The sequence below is a fragment of the Anomaloglossus baeobatrachus genome, chromosome 10 (genome assembly GCF_048569485.1).
Source record: "Anomaloglossus baeobatrachus isolate aAnoBae1 chromosome 10, aAnoBae1.hap1, whole genome shotgun sequence".
In the NCBI taxonomy this organism is placed as follows: domain Eukaryota; kingdom Metazoa; phylum Chordata; class Amphibia; order Anura; family Aromobatidae; genus Anomaloglossus; species Anomaloglossus baeobatrachus.
The window spans coordinates 45,146,756-45,167,674 of NC_134362.1; the positions used below are offsets into that span (position 1 = coordinate 45,146,756).

The 20,919-nt window shown below is 48.6% G+C and overlaps 1 protein-coding gene across 1 annotated transcript in view; it reads right to left on the bottom strand.

Moving 5' to 3' along the window:
• LOC142255084 (transmembrane protein 272-like) overlaps positions 1 to 20,919 on the bottom strand; it is a 34,264-nt gene that overhangs the window by 10,328 nt on the left and 3,017 nt on the right. Inside the window, exons 3-4 of the mRNA XM_075326527.1 lie at positions 9,166 to 9,342; positions 7,458 to 7,612 (exon numbers count right to left, since the gene is read on the bottom strand). Coding sequence (XP_075182642.1) covers positions 7,458 to 7,612; positions 9,166 to 9,342 — 332 coding nt within the window. The remainder of the gene's footprint in view (positions 1 to 7,457; positions 7,613 to 9,165; positions 9,343 to 20,919) is intronic.

Below are 20,919 nucleotides of genomic sequence, written 5' to 3' on the forward strand. Positions count from 1 at the left end.
AGGGCCAGGTTACTTGGGTGGGAGAGAGCGGAAACCGTGACCGTATACCGTTGAAACGTTAAAAGTAAAATGTGCCTCCGGTCTTGGGAAGAAGTTATTAAAAATGTTATTATTGTTTGTTTAACCCTGTTACCCCTTTTTCAGAAAAAAATAAAACCGGTGTAGGACGGCAGCCCGCGGACGGTCTGCATTTTGCTAAGGGGGAATGTGTCGCCCTGGGCAAGCCAGGGGTCACAGGTCACAACATCACCACACCCCACATCCCAGGTAGGCACACCTAAGCTGAACCAAAAATCCTTGTTGCCTTCCTCCAGAGGCTGATGATTCACACCAGGGGGTGGGCCAGGGGGTTGGCTCCGCCCACCAAGGAGATCACAGCTCTGGAGGCAGGAAGTACCAGGCAGATTAGCCCGGGGAGGGCAACAGAAAACAACGGAGTTGAGTGAGGAGCAGATAAGAGAAGTGAAAGTGGAGGAAAGAAGAGTAGTCAAGGAGGAAAGCAAGAAGTGGTGACAGAGCAGAGAGTGTGCAAGCCTGAGAGCCCAGCTTTGTGTAGGGCCAGAACAGCAAGGTCAGCGACGGCGGTGACTGTCTGGAGGGGGACCGTTTGGAAGTTCCTGGAAGGACCCCGTTGGCTGTGTGCCCGGTGGTCCGGAGCAATGTTCCGAAAGACAGTCAGCACCAGGGCAGGGGCCTCTCGGACCCCGGCAAGGCTAGGAGTCGCCAAATTTGCCGAATCCGTCAGTGAAGGGGACGTAGATTCCCCCAACAACCAAGTCCCGATTGAAGGCAACAGCCCAACCCGTACAACAGAGGCACCGCCACCGCCAGGGCACCAGTCTCTGAGGGCCAGCGCCTGCGGGCAAAGTGTAGTGCTCCTCCGGCCCAGCTTGAAGCCGGGGAGCGGGTTACCGGTGGGGACCCATCGCAACCATCCGTACATACAGGTGCAAGGAAGAGGGACATCACCGTCACCTACCGGGAAAGCAAAGCAGCCGTCTGTGGGACCGTCCTACCAGCCGTTTGGTTTACCGTACAAACTGCGTCCAAGTCTCAGGCTGAGTGAGTACCACAGTGCCGCAAGGCACAGCACTGCCCCCCGAGTCCCTGCGCCCACCAGGCCCTGCACCTCACAAGCCATCACCGGGCCCCGGGATCACCAACCCCTACCCACGGAGGGGCAACACAACACCTGGCTGCTCCACATCACCATCCCCGGGATCCCCGTATTAAGCAGCGGTGGTGCTACCAATCACCACAACCGTGGGTGGCGTCACGGACATTATCCCAACACCCCAAACAACCCCCCTTTCACTCACGGGCGAGGAGTGCCGCTCGAGGAAAACCCCCGGCATCCGGCCTACGGCTCGAGCCACCACTGAGCAGCCGGACCCGAGCAGAAGGGGTGAGCGCGGTGTGCCGACACCCTCCTCCCCGCCCGCGACATGTGGGCACTACCATGCTCAGGTGCTCAATGCTTGTAACTAGTGATGAGCGGGCACTACCATGCTCGGTGGCTCAGTACTCGTATCTAGTGAAGAGTGGGCACTACCATACTCAGGTGCTCTGTACTCATAACTAGTGATGAGCGGGCACTACCATGCTCGGGTGCTCAGTACTCTTAACTAGTCATGAGCGGGCACTTCCATGCTTGGGTGCTCAGTACTCGTAACTAGTGATGAGCGGGCACTACCATGCTTGGGTGCTCAGTACTCGTAACTAGTGATGAGCGGGCACTACCATGCTCAGGTGCTCAGTACTCTTAACTAGTGATGAGCGGGCACTACCATGCTCGGGTGCTCAGTACTCGTAACTAGTGATGAGCGGGCACTTCCATGCTTGGGTGCTCAGTACTCGTAACTAGTGATGAGCGGGCACTACCATGCTTGGGTGCTCAGTACTCGTAACTAGTGATGAGCGGGCACTACCATGCTCAGGTGCTCAGTACTCGTAACTAGTGATGAGCGGGCACTACCATGCTCAGGTGCTCAGTACTCGTAACTAGTGATGAGCGGGCACTACCATGCTCAGGTGCTCTGTACTCGTAGCTAGTGATGAGCGGGCACTACCATGCTCGGGTGCTCAGTACTCGTAACTAGTGATGAGCGGGCACTAGCATGCTCTGGTGCTTGGTACTCATAACTAGTGATGTGTGGGCACTACCATGCTCAGGTGCTCAATGCTCGTTACTAGTGATGAGCGGGCACTACCATGCTCGGGGGCTCAGTACTCGTAACTAGTGATGAGTGGGCACTACAATGCTCGGGTGCTCTGTACTCGTATCTAGTGAAGAGTGGGCACTACCATGCTCGGGTGGCTCTGTACTCGTAACTAGTGATGAGCGGGCACTATCATGCTCAGGTGCTCAGTACTCATAACTAGTGATGAGCGGGCACTACCATGCTCGTGTGCTCAGTACTTGTAACTAGTGATGAGCGAGCACTACCATGCTCGGGTGCTCAGTACTTGTAACTAGTGATGAGCGGGCACTACCATGCTTGGGTGCTCAGTACTCGTAACTAGTGATGAGTGAGCACTACCATGCTCAGGTGCTCTGTACTCGTAGCTAGTGATGAGCGGGCACTACCATGCTCGGGTGCTCGGTACTCGTAGCTAGTGATGAGTGGGCACTACCATGCTCGGGGGCTCAGTACTCGTAACTAGTGATGAGTGGGCACTACAATGCTTGGGTGCTCTGTACTCGTATCTAGTGAAGAGTGGGCACTACCATGCTCGTGTGCTCTGTACTCGTAACTAGTGATGGGCGGGCACTATCATGCTCAGGTGCTCTGTACTCATAACTAGTGAGGAGCGGGCACTACCATGCTCAGGTGCTCAGTACTCATAACTAGTGATGAGCGGGCACTACCATGCTCGTGTGCTCAGTACTTGTAACTAGTGATGAGCGAGCACTACCATGCTCGGGTGCTCAGTACTTGTAACTAGTGATGAGCGGGCACTACCATGCTTGGGTGCTCAGTACTCGTAACTAGTGATGAGTGAGCACTACCATGCTCGGGTGCTCAGTACTTGTAACTAGTGATGAGCGAGCACTACCATGCTCAGGTGCTCTGTACTCGTAGCTAGTGATGAGCGGGCACTACCATGCTCGGGTGCTCGGTACTCGTAGCTAGTGATGAGTGGGCACTACCATGCTCAGATGCTCTGTACTCGTATCTAGTGATGAGCGGGCACTACCATGCTCGGGGGCTCAGTACTCGTAACTAGTGATGAGCGGGTACTACCATGCTCGGGTGCTTGGTACTCGGAACTAGTGATGAGCGGGCACTACCATGCTCAGGTGCTCAGTACTTGTAACTAGTGATGAGCGGGCACTACCATGCTCAGGTGCTCTGTACTCGTAACTAGTGATGAGTGGGCACTACCATGCTCGGGTGTTCAGTACTCGTAACTAGTGATGAGCGGGAACTACCATGCTCGGGTGCTCGGTACTCGTAGCTAGTGATGAGTGGGCACTACCATGCTCGGATGCTCTGTACTCGTATCTAGTGATGAGCGGGCACTACCATGCTCGGGTGTTCAGTACTCGTAACTAGTGATGAGCGGGAACTACCATGCTCGGGTATTCAGTACTCGTAACTAGTGATGAGTGGGCACTACCATGCTCAGGTGCTCTGTACTCGTAACTAGTGATGAGCGGGCACTACCATGCTCGGGTGCTCTGTACTCGTAACTAGTGATGAGCGGGCACTACCATGCTCGGGTATTCAGTACTCGTAACTAGTGATGAGTGGGCACTACCATGCTCGGGTATTCAGTACTTGTAACTAGTGATGAGTGGGCACTACCATGCTCAGGTGCTCTGTACTCGTAACTAGTGATGAGCGGGAACTACCATGCTCGGGTATTTAGTACTCGTAACTAGTGATGAGCGGGCACTACCATGCTCAGGTGCTCTGTACTCGTAACTAGTGATGAGCGAGCACTACCATGCTCGGGTGCTCTGTACTCGTAACTAGTGATGAGCGGGCACTACCATGCTCAGGTGCTCTGTACTCGTAACTAGTGATGAGCGAGCACTACCATGCTCGGGTGCTCTGTACTCGTAACTAGTGATGAGCGGGCACTACCATGCTCGGGTGCTCAGTACTCGTAACTAGTGATAGGCGGGTACTACCATGCTCAGGTGCTCTGTACTCGTAACTAGTGATGAGTGGGCACTACAATGCTCGGGTGCTCTGTACTCGTAACTAGTGATGAGCGGGCACTACCATGCTCGGGTGCTCAGTACTCGTAACTAGTGATGAGCGGGCACTACCATGCTCGGGTGCTCACTACTCGTAACTAGTGATGAGCGGACACTACCATGCTTGGGTGCTCAGTACTCGTAACTAGTGATGAGCGGGCACTACCATGCTCGGGTGCTCAGTACTCGTAACTAGTGATGAGCGGGCACTACCATGCTCGGGTGCTCAGTACTCGTAACTAGTGATGAGCGGGCACTACCATGCTCGGGTGCTCAGTACTCGTAACTAGTGATGAGCGGGCACTACCATGCTCAGGTGCTCAGTTCTCGGAACTAGTGATGAGCGGGCACTACCATGCTCGGGTGCTCAGTACTCGTAACTAGTGATGAGCGGGCACTACCATGCTCGGGTGCTCAGTACTCGTAACTAGTGATGAGCGGGCACTACCATGCTCAGGTGCTCAGTACTCGTAACTAGTGATGAGCGGGCACTACCATGCTCGGGTGCTCAGTACTCGTAACTAGTGATGAGCGGGCACTACCATGCTCGGGTGCTCTGTACTCGTAACTAGTGATGAGCGGGCACTACCATGCTCGGGTGCTCAGTACTCGTAACTAGTGATGAGCGGGCACTACCATGCTCGGGTGCTCACTACTCGTAACTAGTGATGAGCGGGCACTACCATGCTCGTGTGCTCAGTACTCGTAACTAGTGATGAGCGGGCACTACCATGCTCAGGTGCTCAGTTCTCGGAACTAGTGATGAGCGGGCACTACCATGCTCGGGTGCTCAGTTCTCGGAACTAGTGATGAGCGGGCACTACCATGCTCGGGTGCTCAGTTCTCGGAACTAGTGATGAGCGGGCACTACCATGCTCAGGTGCTCAGTACTGGTAACTAGTGATGAGCGGGCACTACCATGCTTGGGTGCTCGGTACTGGTAACTAGTGATGAGCAGGCACTACCATGCTCGGGTGCTCAGTACTCGTAACTAGTGATGAGCGGGCACTACCATGCTCGGGTGCTCAGTTCTCGGAACTAGTGATGAGCGGGCACTACCATGCTCGGGTGCTCAGTACTCGTAACTAGTGATGAGCGGGCACTACCATGCTCGGGTGCTCAGTACTCGTAACTAGTGATGAGCGGGCACTACCATGCTCGGGTGCTCAGTTCTCGGAACTAGTGATGAGCGGGCACTATCATGCTCGGGTGTTCAGTACTCGGAACTAGTGATGAGCAGGCACTATCATGCTCGGGTGCTCAGTTCTCGGAACTAGTGATGAGCAGGCACTACCATGCTCGGGTGTTCAGTACTCGGAACTAGTGATGAGCGGGCACTACCATGCTCGGGTGCTCAGTTCTCGGAACTAGTGATGAGCGAGCACTACCATGCTCGGGTGTTCAGTACTCGGAACTAGTGATGAGCAGGCACTATCATGCTCGGGTGCTCAGTTCTCGGAACTAGTGATGAGCAGGCACTATCATGCTCAGGTGCTTGATACTGATAATGATGAGTGGGCACTACCATGCTCAGGTGCCCGGTACTTGTAATGAGCAGCTGGATGCTCGGATGGGCGTGACTCGAGTACCCAAGTATAATAGAAGTCAATGGGGAACTTGAGCAATTTTTTGGCAAATTATCCAGAAAAATGCTTGAGTTTCCCATTGACTTCCATTTTACTCGGGTACTTGAGTCGCACCCATCGGAGCAACCAACTGTCCATTATGAGTACCAAGCACCCGAGCATGGTAGTGCTCGCTCATCACTAGTTACGAGTACTGAGCCGCTGAGCATGGTTGTGCCCGTGTGCCGCCCCAGTAGCGGATCGAACCGCTCGGATCCGGGGGTAGTGTTCGTTCGTGGCTCGAGGGTCTCCAGACCCGCGAGCTTAAGGGCCACACTCAACTGTAAAAGGGAGTATTTACAGGGGATTTAGTATAGTTCGTGAAGCCACCCGTGGTGTGCGGTAATTGGGAGTACCGCTGCTGTCGTTGGGAGTACCCGGGGTGATTGAGTGGGGCAGCTAAGTGACGTTGCCCTCCACGGGTAGGGGTAGGCCCCGGGACTCTGGATGGTGATGCGGGGACGCAGTGCAGGGGTCAGTCGGGTACTCACTCAGCAATGAAGCAGACGCTGACAACAGGGTAATCCAAGTCTCTGACTGCCGCTGCCTCTCAAGGGGAGCTCGTTCGAGTCCCGTCCCCTGCAGTACTGCCGGTGGTCCGTAACCTGCCTCCTGGCACTAAATTTTAGAGTGTCTGTTGTGGCCTGGTGGCTTGGAGCTTTCCGGGCCCCGCTCCCCACTATAACTAAGTGGAGGAGCCTGCTCTCAGGGCTCACACTTGGGATTTCAGTGGGCCGCTTGTTTGGAAAGCCCTATCCCTCTCATTGCGCTAGTGCCCCGATTCTGGAGCTGGTGGGAACAGTCCATAAATGATCCGTTCTCCTCAGGTTAATTGCCGGGTTGCCTGAAGCTTCTCCCCGACCTAGGGTCCGTGTACCCCGTCGTGCCTTCGGTCCCCGGACCGGTGATAGGACCAGGCTGCTGACCGTCCATCTTGACGGGTCCCAGACACCTCGCCTCAATCCCCTGCGACCGGGGGTCCAACTCCTCTAGGTCCAGACCACCGTCTGCGACCTAGTTTTCCTCTCCCCTGGGAGCTCCAACTCCCAGCTTCCTCAGAGCTCCTCACAGCTCGAGGGTCACTACTCAACTAACTGACTTGTCACCTCCCTGTCTGACCCTTAGATGGGAGGCCCTACTCCAGCTTAAGCAGCCCACTGGTGTGCCTGACAGGTGTGGTGCAAAGTGTATCTAGGATTTGTGAATGCTGGTGGAGGTAGCACCGCAGGATGGAGACCCAGAACCATGAGGGGTTGACTACTGCACGGGTAGGATAGTTTGTGCAGTACCCTGTGACGACCCGAATAGTCCAGGGGCGACACACCTGCTCATCACTAGTCATGAGTATCGAGCATGGTAGTGCCCGCTCATCACCACGTGCTTAAGGAAGGGATTATGTGAAGGTTTAGGATCGTCTGCCTTATCTGATCTAATCTGGAGACAGAAAAAAGGGGAGATTGGACGGAAAGTCACCAGAAGAGACATATTGAATCGTGATAGCTGTTCGGAAGCATGAAAGGTGGTGAAAGCCAATGCCACATATGCTGGTCTGTTAGGAGATATGGGGGCAGGTCGGAAAGAATTGGATAAAACCTTTATAGCGAAAATGAGAGCGAATAACTCACCTTGAACCCAACGAAACAGATAACAAGCACCAATGTAACCGAGAATATAACGATGTATATATACTGGAAAACCACAACGCCAAATGAAAACCGATAGACGACGCTACTGCAAAAGAAGGGATATACCAAATATATGGAGAACACCCACCAGCTCCCTGCAATATAGAGAGAGATATCTAGGTTAGGAAATAGATATTCACACTTACGTTCCTACCTGCCTGGACACGTGAACAATCAGAAGATATCATTCATGTGTCGTATTCTACTCATTCACCTACTGATGTGGAGCGAGCGCTGCCGAGCGTCCTGTATAATGCTCCCTAACCACGTGCACGCAGATGTTAAAACTGCAAATACTACTTAGACCAATAACAAGTATAAACTGGTTTACAAAAGTCTTAACACCTGAATCCGAAAGCGGATGTGTCACCAGATTTCATAATACCAATGGCATGCATTATTAAATAGATCTCTTCGACCTGATGAGACTAGTGTACTTACTTTAAAAACTATGAGTGCATCAGTCTGATGCCAAAATGATCATTTTATGACTCCGGCTACAAAATGAGAGAGCCCATGATTTTCCATTTATTCAATCTCCACTCACCCAGCCTGACTGTCAGCTGCAGCTTATACTGAGCAGTGAGAGATCTCAGCAGGGAGGAGGAACACTGAGGAGCTGTCAATCAATTTAAGTGGGTGGAGATTGAGTTTAAAATGTTCAAAACAGATTATAAAGGCATTCTCAGCAGGAATGGCATGGCAAGTACACCAGCCTTATCAGGTCTAAGGAACCTTTTTCTTATTATAGGAAAATCTGGTCTAAGAACCAGAAAGACCAGGAGTTTTTACAGGCAAAAATAGACAATTTGTATTAATACAAAAATGCACACATATAAGAAAATACATGAAGATTAAAATAGTGCTATAAAGGGGAAAACACCAAAAGACGCGTGGGACAGAGAAGCACGCTCATGTAAATATCAAAAAACATGGGTATATAGGTCAGGCCTCAATAGATTATCAAATGCAATCATGTAATAGGCCTAAAATTCAATTGCTTACCCATTGTTAAAAGAGCATCGCTAATGCGTAGCTAATGCATCCCACAGGTCACAGAACCCTTCCTCCAACGCGCGTTTCGCGTCATATATCTCAGCTTCCTCAGGGCGGGTTTGACTCATGATCCCAAAAACAGATCTTATATAGGACCCAAAGTGATACGATTGGATGGAATATAATTGCGACGCATGCGCATCGCACATAAGATGACCGCTTCCAACCGGCAATGCACAAAGAGGAGGCGCAGGAAATCTATGTAACCAAAGACGCAAGTGCGTTGCCAACCTCATTGCGCATGCGCCGGGCTGGTCAAAGGAGACTGAGCAGTGAGAGATCTCAGCAGGGAGGAGGAACACTGAGGAGCTGTCAATCAATTTAAGTGGGAGGAGATTGAGTTTAAAATGTTCAAAACAGATTATAAAGGCATTCTCAGCAGGAATGGCATGGCAAGTACACCAGCCTTATCAGGTCTAAGGAATCTTTTTCTTATTATAGGCAAATCTGGTCTAATCTAAAGCAAGGGGATACATGGACAACAGAAGGACGGGCCATAAGGCTCAAAACCTTGACCACCTACTGACTATAACGGCTGTACTGACCATAGGAAAAGTATCAGTATTTGGGCATAAATGGCTTTGATACTTACCGGCAATTAACCAACAAACGATAAATATTAATAGGAAACCTTCCAATACGGCACATAACTGACGGAAAAAGCATTTTAATGGCAGCAATAGGATGGTCAATAGGTAACTGGCTCCAGCCACTATTAAATATATGGGAATCAGCGGTTGCAGCCGACATTTATCCTTGTACTTAACACCTGTTGGAACATTAATTCATAAAATTATTATTTTATTAATCAATTTACATAATCAAATATGAATATTCAAAAATACACTATATGGACAAATGTGTCCGGCAGGGTCTTATATTATTTTTTGCTCCGTGGTCTTATTTTCAGGGGATGTCATATTTTTCTATGAACAACATTTATTCAAATCTAATCATGTATCACATTTTGGAGCATCAGCATTTTGTGTTACTCCTATTACTGGGTCAGATGCACATTTTCTTATCTGATCTGCTATTCTCATGGTGCAGAACCCGTCCTATAGTGGTGGGTGCAGACCATATTTACAAAGGCTTAAATTACCTGCTTAAATGTATTATTCTTTATGTACTGCTAAGTTTACCCCCAAAAGAAAGCAGATACCCCCTAAAAGAATCGCACTTACCAGACCCCAAACAATTAGAGTTGGCAAGTAAATGGGCTCTCACATACAAATCTGCATTGCTGTCAGGTCCCCTGTGTTCTACAGCGATGTCTCCCCCTGGTGACTGGAAGCAGTATCACTTGGGCGGAGTGACACTGGTACCTGATCTGTTTGTGAGAGCTGCAGTGTAATGTAGCTGCAATGGCGAATTATCTGACAGCAACGCAGATCTCTGTGTGAGAGCCCATCCATCATCGACACTTGTCAACTGTAATTGGGGTCTGGTGAGTGCGATTTTTTCATTTGGGGGTGTCTGTTTTCTTTTGTGGGTATCTGCTTTCTTTTAGGGGTGTCTGCTTTATTTTGTGAATGTGTGCTTTCTTTTGAGAGTGTCTTTTTTCTTTTGAGAGTGTCTCCTTTTTTGGCGGGGTGTTTGCTTTCATTTGGGGACGTCTGTTTTCTTTTGAGGATATTTGCTTTCTTCGATGAAGATTCCTGCTGTATTTTTAATTTTTTTCAGCGGCTTGGACACTTCTCTATGGAACAGCACCTGGGGTTTATTTTTGGAGTAGGGCTTAAATTTTAAGCATACTAAAATATAGCCCCACAAATCATACTAGGGCTTATTTTTGGGGTAGGTCTTAGTTTTGGGGAAACTTTCCCCTTCTGCAATCAAAAGCATTTGAACTGTGGAGGTGCAATGAGCTGGTTGATTCTATTGAGTAACCCTTGCAAGCTCAAAAACAAAGAGCTTGCAAGTGCTGCTCCTTGCCTAGGATACCGGCCACATCTGATAGACTGCAGCGGTGGTCGGTAACCTATAGAATTTAAAATCCCTCCATTCTTGAGACCAGAGAGGATTTTTATTAGCAAGTAATTGCAACATTGCTTTTTTTATGAGCACGTAGCAATTTTAGCCTGCTTATGATGTTGAGAAAGCCCCTTTAAGGCCGGTTTCACACATCCGGCTTTTTGCCGTTTTGCCGGATGCGGCGCTCTCCCGTACAGTTAATACAGTACAATGACAGCGCTGTAACTTCCGGGTCACATGCGCCGGTCACATGACAGCACGTGACCAGCGCTTGTTGCGCTGTCATTGTACTGTATTAACTGTACGGGAGAGCGCCGCATCCGGCAAAATGGCAAAAAGACGGATGTGTGAAACCGGCCTAAGAAGCTCTCAACCCAATAAAACTGCACCCTGGTGCACTGGATGTGACCTTGACCTTGTAAAGCGGCCAACCTGCCTGTAATTAGGAATTTCTCTAGGCATGAATTTAAAGTTACCATGGGTGTGGTTGTGTGTAGATACCGGTATATAACAATAGCGTAGATGGAGCTCAGAATGGGGGATTGGGGGACTTTTTTGAGTAAAATCCCTTTCTAGGATTTGCTCTCATCCTTTTTCCACGGCAGTGCGGATATTAATCCCTACCTTCCATTGTCAGCTAGGAGGTTAAAAATGGCAGCCATGGGGGTCTTCGGCAGGTCTTTCACTGCCATGGCAAATTCTTTGGCACCGTGTATTTGTGCCTTGGGGGGGCTACTGGGCGCCAGTGCATTCATGTTCCATCTTATATCACTTTTTTTAACCACTTCAGTGTTTGGAAACCTCAAGACAATAAAAAAAGTACTTTGATTGAAAAGTATAGAAAAAGTATATAGAGTTGAGCCACCGGAAAAAAAGACAAAAAAATGGCTGCAAAGACGCTTCATAAAAAGAACCGCCGGGGTTTTCCTACAACTTTCATTACCTTGGAAAACATAAAAATGTCATGTGCTGATATCCGTACAAGAAACAATATTGGAAAGTGTTGACCCGGTGTGGAACAAGAATAAGGCATTGAAGTATGGTGCACTGGGGGGGACACACGGCATTACCAGCATAGCGCACCACCAGTAGAAGAAAATCTCCACCGTTGTTTTAATTGTGACTCCACAGTTATGTATGTAAAAATTCTGGCGCTTTCAGTATATTTTTATATATATATATATATATATATATATATATATATATATATAAAATTAGCTGTAGCGCCCGGCGTTGCCCAGGATAGTAACTGTCTCTGTGTCTCTCCCAGTCTTTGTTTGTCTCCCTTTCTGCCTGTCTCTTTCCCTGTGTCTGTCTCTTTCCCTGTCTGTCTATTTCCCTGTCTCTTTGTCTGTCTGTGTCTGTCTGTCTCTTTCCTTGTCTGTCTCTTTCCTTGTCTGTCTCTTTCCTTGTCTGTCTCTTTCTCTGTCTGTCTCTTTCCCTGTCTCTTTCCCTGTCTGTCTCTTTCCCTGTCTGTCTCTTTCTCTGTCTGTCTCTTTCCCTGTCTCTTTCCCTGTCTGTCTCTTTCCCTGTCTCTCTGTCTCTTTCCCTGTCTCTTTGTCTGTCTGTCTGTCTGTTTCTGTCTGTCTCTTTTCCTAGCTGCATTGTGACACGCCAACAATCCATGTAATGGCGTGGCTGCACTTTCTTCTGAAGTCCTGGCTGCACTGTGACTCCCAGCTCCATTGATTTTAATGGAGGCAGGTTTTTTGGCGAATAACTGTAAAGCGCGTGGCTAAAATGTCCCCTCAAAACATAGTCTATGACGTTCCCTGAGTCAAATGGGGTGTCTGTGCAAAATGTTGTGATTGTTAATGTGATGGTGCGAATTCCTTTAGCGGACATACACACATACATACATTATTATTATTCTTTAATATTATAGCGCCATTTATTCCATGGCGCTTTACAAGTGAAAGAGGGTATACGTACAACAATCATTAACAGTACAAAACAGATTGGTATAGGAGGAATACAGGGAATAGGTGATGGTACAGTAGGTGAGGACAGAGCTGGTTGCGCAGTGGTCTACCGGACTGAGGGCTATTGTAGGTTGTAGGCTTGTCGGAAGAGATGGGTCTTGAGGTTCCTCTTGAAGCTTTCCACGGTAGGGCAGAGTCTGATATGCTGAGGTAGAGCGTTCCAGAGTATGGGGGAGACACGGGAGAAATCTTGTATGCAATTGTGGGCATAGGAGATAAGAGAGGAGTGGAGAAAGAGATATTGTGAGGATCTGAGGTTGCGTGCAGGTAGGTACCGGGAGACTAGGTCACAGACGTAGGGAGGAGACAGGTTGTGGATGGCTTTGTATGTCATGGTTAATGTTTTGAACTGGAGTCGTTGGGCGATGGGAAGCCAGTGAAGGGATTGGCAGAGTGGCGAGGCTGGGGAATAGCGGGGGGAAAGGTGGATTAAGCGGGCCGCAGAGTTTAGGATAGATTCGAGGGGTGCAATAGTGTTGGAAAGGAGGCCAGAGAGCAGGAGGTTGCAGTAGTCAAGATGGGAGATGATGAGGGCATGCACTAATGTTTTTGCTGATTCTTGGTTAAGGAATACATACATATATACATACACTCAGCTTTATATATTATATATTATATATATATACTGTATATATATAGTACTGCTCTGGTGAGATGATTCCTAATGGAATGGCCACTATGTTAATTTGTTTCTATGCATTCCTATCCATCGACATGAAATACTTACATAAATAATGAGGCTTATCGACACACGTCTAACAAGTTTAGCGTGTCAAATGTGCCAACAATGATTTACCTGCCAATATAATATATAAGTTACAAGCAACATCCATTGTTAGCCCAAAAATTGGAAAGTTAGACTGTTATATCCATAAAGCCTTGCTAATATCTTTTTGGAACATCCTTTTTTTCTAGTTTCTCTTCATTTTCTAGATCTCTGAAGAATCTGAAGAACGTTGCTGAATGGGACTGATATTCCGGCATACTTAAGATGCACATTCCTGCATAACTAGAACCGAGAGATTCCTACATTGTATGTAGTTGAGAGAAACACGTGACCGTGCTAATCTCTCTTCTGTCCTGATAAATATGGACAATGACAACCAGCGTAAATAAGATGAATTAGCCCTTCAGGTTTACAGAGGATTACCTGATCTCTCATGGGTGTGTACAGGGATTATATCACGGCTGTCTCTCTTGATTTTGAGACTAGTGACAGATTCAGATCTAGAGAGTCATTTCCATACAAGACTCTCAATATTAAATGTATTTTAGGGTTAATGTTAGTATTCCTTGCCAGCAAGCATTCTCATAACCTTCCCAGGTGTTTCCGGTTTGGACCACTTCCAGTCCGTATATATGCCCTCTGCTCCCTGTAAAGGGGACCGGTTATTCACTTTAATTTGGATGCTTGGCCTGGAGGTGGAAGGAGCTGTGTTGGCTGCAGTCTTGGTGCTGTCTGCAGCAGTCTGTTGTTGTGTTTTCTACTGTCTGTCTTTCCTTCCCTTGGTGTGTTATTAGTACAGCAGTGGGGCTAGCGTCCTTTACCTGCTTACTCACTAGTCAGGGCTATTTCAGGGTCTGCCAGGGTTTCAGGTGTCCTGTTCGGCGACAGGTATGGAACCTGCATAGGAACTGGCTAGAAGTGTAGGGTACAATGGCAGGTGAGCAAAGAAGGTGTCCCATCTTCCCCCTCACTAGCGCTAGGGGCTCCTGTTGTTTGAGTGTTTGCAGTGCACCCCCTTTATTGTGTTGCGGTCATTTTGTACGCCATAGTTCCCTTAGTCACTGTGTTATTAGTGCAGTGGTGGGGTTGGCGTCCCTTACCTACCCACTCCCTAACCAGGGCTATTACAGGGTCTGCCAGGGCTTTAGGTATCCTGTTAGGCAAAAAGTGCGGAACCTGTATAGGGACTGGCTAGGAGTGTAGGGTACAGTGGCAGGTGAGAAAAGAAGGTGTCCCATCATCCCCCTCACTAGCGCTAGGGACCCCCATTGTTCAAGTATCCCCGGTGTACCCCCTTTACTGTGTTGCGGTCACATCGTACACCATACTTCCCTTAGTCACTTTGTTCTTAGTGCAGAGGTGGGGCTAGCGTCCCTTACCTACCCACTCCCTAGCCAGGGCTATTACAGGGTCTGCCAGGGTTTCAAGTATCGTGTTAGACAACAGATGCGGAACCTGGCTATGAGTTTAGAGTATAGCTACAGGTGAGTGAAGGAGGTGTCTTATCTTCTCCCCCACTAGCGCTTGGGGCCCCCGTTGTTTAAGTTTCCCCGACGTACCACCTTTGTTGTGTTGCAGTCATGTCATAAGCCATACTTCCCTTAGTCACTACCGTGGCAAATTATAGAGCTCAGATTAGCCCCATCCCAAACTCTTGTAACCCCTGAGGAAAGTAAGGAAATATATCAGGCAGTGAAGTTTTACATTGAGCAATGGTTTATAATTAGATGACAAAAAGGTTTGTTTGATGATATGACCCTCCCATACCCCAGATCTCAACATCCTAGAGTTTTTCTGGGATTAAGTAAAGAGACTTGGACTTGTGCAACCCTCTGTCCACAGAAGATCTGTGGTTTGTTCTCCAAGATGTTTGGAACAACCTCCCTGCCAAGTTCCTTCAACAACCATGTGAAGTGATAGTTTTATTCTGTTTTAAAGGTAAAGGGCGGTCGTATCAAATATTGATTTGATTTATATTTCTGTTTTTTTCATTGACTTTACTTTTTTGTTTATTTATATAAAATAAGCTATTAATACTTCTATTTTTTATTCTAAGGGGTAGGGCAACATTTCTTCTTGTGGGGAATCACATCTGTCATGCCAGTGTAAGGAGGCTTATAAGTCATGCAATGCTGTTCTGGGAAATTAAATATGAAAATTGCCTTTTCATAGAGGAATAGGACTGGAACTCTAGTGCCACCTGTTGGAAATATAAATCCTACAAGTGAATATCAACCTTCAACAAGCCTTGCCATATGACAAACCAGAATATGAATTTACAGAAACAGTGTTTGGGGAGTTGCACATCGTCCACGAAAAGTATGAGAGATTTTGCATTATCTGTGTGTTAAAGCATTCTCTGTCTATAACTTTCAATACGTGTGTGTGTATATAAATATATATATATATATATATATATATATATATATATATATATATATATATATATAGTTAGGTCCAGAAATATTTGGACAGTGACACAAGTTTTGTTATTTTAGCTGTTTACAAAAACATGTTCAGAAATACAATTATATATATAATATGGGCTGAAAGTGCACACTCCCAACTGCAATATGAGAGTTTTCACATCCAAATCGGAGAAAGGGTTTAGGAATCATAGCTCTGTAATGCATAGCCTCCTCTTTTTCAAGGGACCAAAAGTAATTGGACAAGGGACTCTAAGGGCTGCAATTAACTCTGAAGGCGTCTCCCTCGTTAACCTGTAATCAATGAAGTAGTTAAAAGGTCTGGGGTTGATTACAGGTGTGTGGTTTTGCATTTGGAAGCTGTTGCTGTGACCAGACAACATGCGGTCTAAGGAACTCTCAATTGAGGTGAAGCAGAACATCCTGAGGCTGAAAAAAAAAAGAAAAAATCCATCAGAGAGATAGCAGACATGCTTGGAGTAGCAAAATCAACAGTCGGGTACATTCTGAGAAAAAAGGAATTGACTGGTGAGCTTGGGAACTCAAAAAGGCCTGGGCGTCCACGGATGACAACAGTGGTGGATGATCGCCGCATACTTTCTTTGGTGAAGAAGAACCCGTTCACAACATCAACTGAAGTCCAGAACACTCTCAGTGAAGTAGGTGTATCTGTCTCTAAGTCAACAGTAAAGAGAAGACTCCATGAAAGTAAATACAAAGGGTTCACATCTAGATGCAAACCATTCATCAATTCCACAAATAGACAGGCCAGAGTTAAATTTGCTGAAAAACACCTCATGAAGCCAGCTCAGTTCTGGAAAAGTATTCTATGGACAGGTGAGACAAAGATCAACCTGTACCAGAATGATGGGAAGAAAAAAGTTTGGAGAAGAAAGGGAACGGCACATGATCCAAGGCACACCACATCCTCTGTAAAACATGGTGGAGGCAACGTGATGGCATGGGCATGCATGGCTTTCAATGGCACTGGGTCACTTGTGTTTATTGATGACATAACAGCAGACAAGAGTAGCCGGATGAATTCTGAAGTGTACCGGGATATACTTTCAGCCCAGATTCAGCCAAATGCCGCAAAGTTGATCGGACGGCGCTTCATAGTACAGATGGACAATGACCCCAAACATACAGCCAAAGCTACCCAGGAGTTCATGAGTGCAAAAAAGTGGAACATTCTGCAATGGCCAAGTCAATCACCAGATCTTAACCCAATTGAGCATGCATTTCACTTGCTCAAATCCAGACTTAAGACGGAAAGACCCACAAACAAGCAAGACCTGAAGGCTGCGGCTGTAAAGGCCTGGAAAAGCATTAAGAAGGAGGAAACCCAGCGTTTGGTGATGTCCATGGGTTCCAGACTTAAGGCAGTGATTGCCTCCAAAGGATTCGCAACAAAATATTGAAAATAAAAATATTTAGTTTGGGTTTGGTTTATTTGTCCAATTACTTTTGACCTCCTAAAATGTGGAGTGTTTGTAAAGAAATGTGACAATTCCTACAATTTATATCAGATAGTTTTGTTCAAACCTTCAAATTAAACGTTACAATCTGCACTTGAATTCTGTTGTAGAGATTTCATTTCAAATCCAATGTGGTGGCATGCAGAGCCCAACTCGCGAAAATTGTGTCACTGTCCAAATATTTCTGGACCTAACTGTATATATAGCATTCTGGTGAAATTTCAGGATGATCCTACAGCACCTTTTTGTGAGTAGTCTATATATATATATATATATATATATACACACACACACACATACAGTACAGACCAAAAGTTTGGACACACCTTCTCATCTCTAGAACAACTGTTAAGAGGAGACTTTGTGCAGCAGGCCTTCATGGTAAAATAGCTGCTAGGAAACCACTGCTAAGGACAGGCAAAAAGCAGAAGAGACTTGTTTGGGCTAAAGAACACAGGGAATGGATATTAGACCAGTGGAAATCTGTGCTTTGGTCTGATGAGTCCAAATTTGAGATCTTTGGATCCAACCACCGTGTCTTTGTAGAAAAGGTGAACGGATGGACTTTACATGGCTGGTTCCCACCGTGAAGCATGGAGGAGGAGGAGGTGTGATGGTGTGGGGGGGCTTTGCTGGTGACACTGTTGGGGATTTATTGAAAATTGAAGGCATACAGAACCAGCATGGCTACCACAGCATCTTGCAGCGGCGTGCTATTTCATCCGGTTTGCGTTTAGTTGGACCATTATTTATTTTTCAACAGGACAATGACCCCAAACACACCTCCAGGCTGTGTAAGGGCTATTTGACTAAGAAGGAGAGTGATGGGGTGCTACGCCAGATGACCTGGTCTCCACAGTCACCAGACCTGAACCCAATCGAGATGGTTTGGGGTGAGCTGGACCGCAGAGTGAAGGAAAAAGGGCCAACAAGTGCTAAGCATCTCTGGGAACTCCTTCAAGACTGTTGGAAAACCATTTCCGGTGACTACCTCTTGAAGCTCATCAAGAGAATGCCAAGAGTGTGCAAAGCAGTAATCAAAGCAAAAGGTGGCTACTTTGAAGAACCTAGAACATAAGACATATTTTCAGTTGTTTCACACTTTTTTAAGTATTTCACTCCACATGTATTCTAGAATTTATTGTGTAGTTAATGTATGATTTTTGTTATATATATATATATATGTATAAATGTTGTTGTGTGTAGTTGTCAAGTGTTTGTGTAGGGGCTGTAAATGTTCTGGGTGTTGTCTGGGTGGGGGGTGTGTGAGAGCAGTGTTGTTTGTGTGGAGCGCTGTGTGTGTGTTGCGTTGTTTGTGGAGCGCTGTGTGTCTGCAGTGTTGTCTGTGTGTGGTGCTGTGTGTGTTGCGCAGTTTGTGTGGGTGTGGGTGTGGGGTGCGTGTGTGTGTTTTGGGGGGAGGTATGTTTTGTGCAATGTGTGTGTGTTGCGCGGTATGTGCGTATATTTGTGTATGCTGCGGTGTTTGTGTGTTGGGTGTTGTGTGTGTGCGGCGTTGTCTGTGTGTGTGGGTGTCTGTGTAGGGCGGTGTTTGTGGTTCCCAGTGTGTGTGTGGTGTGTTGTGCACTGCGCGTGTGGCAGTGTGTGTGTGTGTGTTTTGGGGGGAGGTGTGCACCCCCATCGTGCTCCATCCCCCATACTGCGCACTCCCCATCGTGCTCCATCCCCCATGCTGCGCACCCCCCACCGCGCAACATCCCCCATGCTGCGCACCCCCCATCGCGCTCCATCCCCCATGCTGCGCACCCCCCATCGCGCTCCATCCCCCATGCTGCGCACTCCCTGTCGTGCTCCATCGCCCATGCTGCAAACTCCCCATCGTGCTCCATCCCCCATGCTGCGCACTCCCCATCGTGCTCCATACCCCATGCTGCGCACTCCCCATCGTGCTCCATCCCCCATGCTGCGCACTCCCCATCGTGCTCCATCCCCCATGCTGCGCACCCCCCATCGTGCTCCATCCCCCATGCTGCGCACCCCCCATCGTGCTCCATCCCCCATGCTGCGCACTCCCCATCGTGCTCCATCCACCATGCTGCGCACCCCCCATCGTGCTCCATCCCCCATGCTGCGCACTCCCCATCGTGCTCCATCCCCCATGCTGCGCACTCCCCATCGTGCTCCATCCCCCATGTTGCGTACTCCCCATCGTGCTCCATCCCCCATGCTGCGCACTCCCCATCGTGCTCCATCCCCCATGCTGCGCACTTCCCATCGTGCTCCATCCCCCATGCTGCGCACCCCCCATCGTGCTGCACAGTCACACATCAGACAGTATACACGCACACATCTGATCGCATACACTCACACCCGACTTCTGCCTGTGCCCTCCGGTGGGCGGTCCCAGCAGCTGTGCCGCACGCCATGCTCCTCTGCCTTCTACCGACACGCACACATCCGATCGCATACACGCACACATCCGATCGGATACACGCACACATCCAATCGCATACACACACACACCCGATCGCATACACGCACACATCCGATCGCATACACGCACACACCCAATCGCATACACGCACACACACGATCGCATACACGCACACACACGATCGCATACATGCACACACACGATCGCATACATGCACACACACGATCGCATACATGCACACACACGATCGCATACACGCACACACACATTGACGATATCGCACATACGTGCTCACACTCACAACATCCGGAGATACCACATGCTTCCGGCCATGTGATCCTCCGGCAGGTCCTGGAAGGTCACTGCACGCACAGTATTGCCGCCGAGAAGCAAGCGATATAACTGGATGTTGTGAGTGTGTGAATGCGATGTGATGTGTGTGTGAGGTGTGTGTGAGAGTGAGTGTGATCTGATGTGTGTGTGTGTGTCTGTCTGTTCTTATGTGTGTCCGTGTGTGTGTGTTCCGCCGCTGCAGGACCTTGATGCGCTCACTTGCTCCCGGTCAGCTTCTGGTGAGTATGATCGGGGGTCTTCTTTCTTCTGTCTTCTCTCTTCTGCACATGTGTACCGGGAGCCGGTGTATGCTGGTAACCATGCTACACAATATTACCCGATGTGTACCATGGTTACCAGCGTACCCAGCCCCCCGCACGCACGGGAGCCCACACCAGCGTACGCCGGCAACCCCAGCAATGCGAGGGTATGTGTCGGCTGGGTTGCCGGCGTACGCTGGTGTGGGCTCCCGGGGGTACAGCACTCACCTGGGAGTCGGGGCTCCGTGTCGGTTCGGGGAATGCGTGCGGGGGGCGGGGCCAGGGCAGGCGTGCAATGCGTGAGGGGGGCGGGTCGTGGCCGAGTTGCCAATGCGTGCAGGGGGCCGGGGCAAGAGGCCAATCCGTGTGGGGGGCGGAGCCTGGGTGAGCGGCCAATCCGTGCGGTGGAGCCTGGGTGAGCGGCCAATCCGTGCGGGGGGGCGGAGCCGAGGCGAGCGGCCAATGAGAAGCTTGTCGTGGTAACGACAGAATATTGGAGCAAGACAGACAGACAGACAGACAGACTAAGGCAATTATATATATAGATATATGCTCAACGCTTTTTCCAAAGTCTATGTATTGGAAAGTGCGAACCCTAGCTTTAAATATTCCATGTGAACCTCTAAGATGTGTGACAAATCCAAAATGCTATAATAGCATGCAGTTCCGGAACAAGGTGTAATTATCGAAAAGGAGCATGAGTAGAGTTAAAGTTCATTATGTCATCTTTATGTCTATTTCTTTTGAACATGGGTGTTTCCTGTGTATAGAACT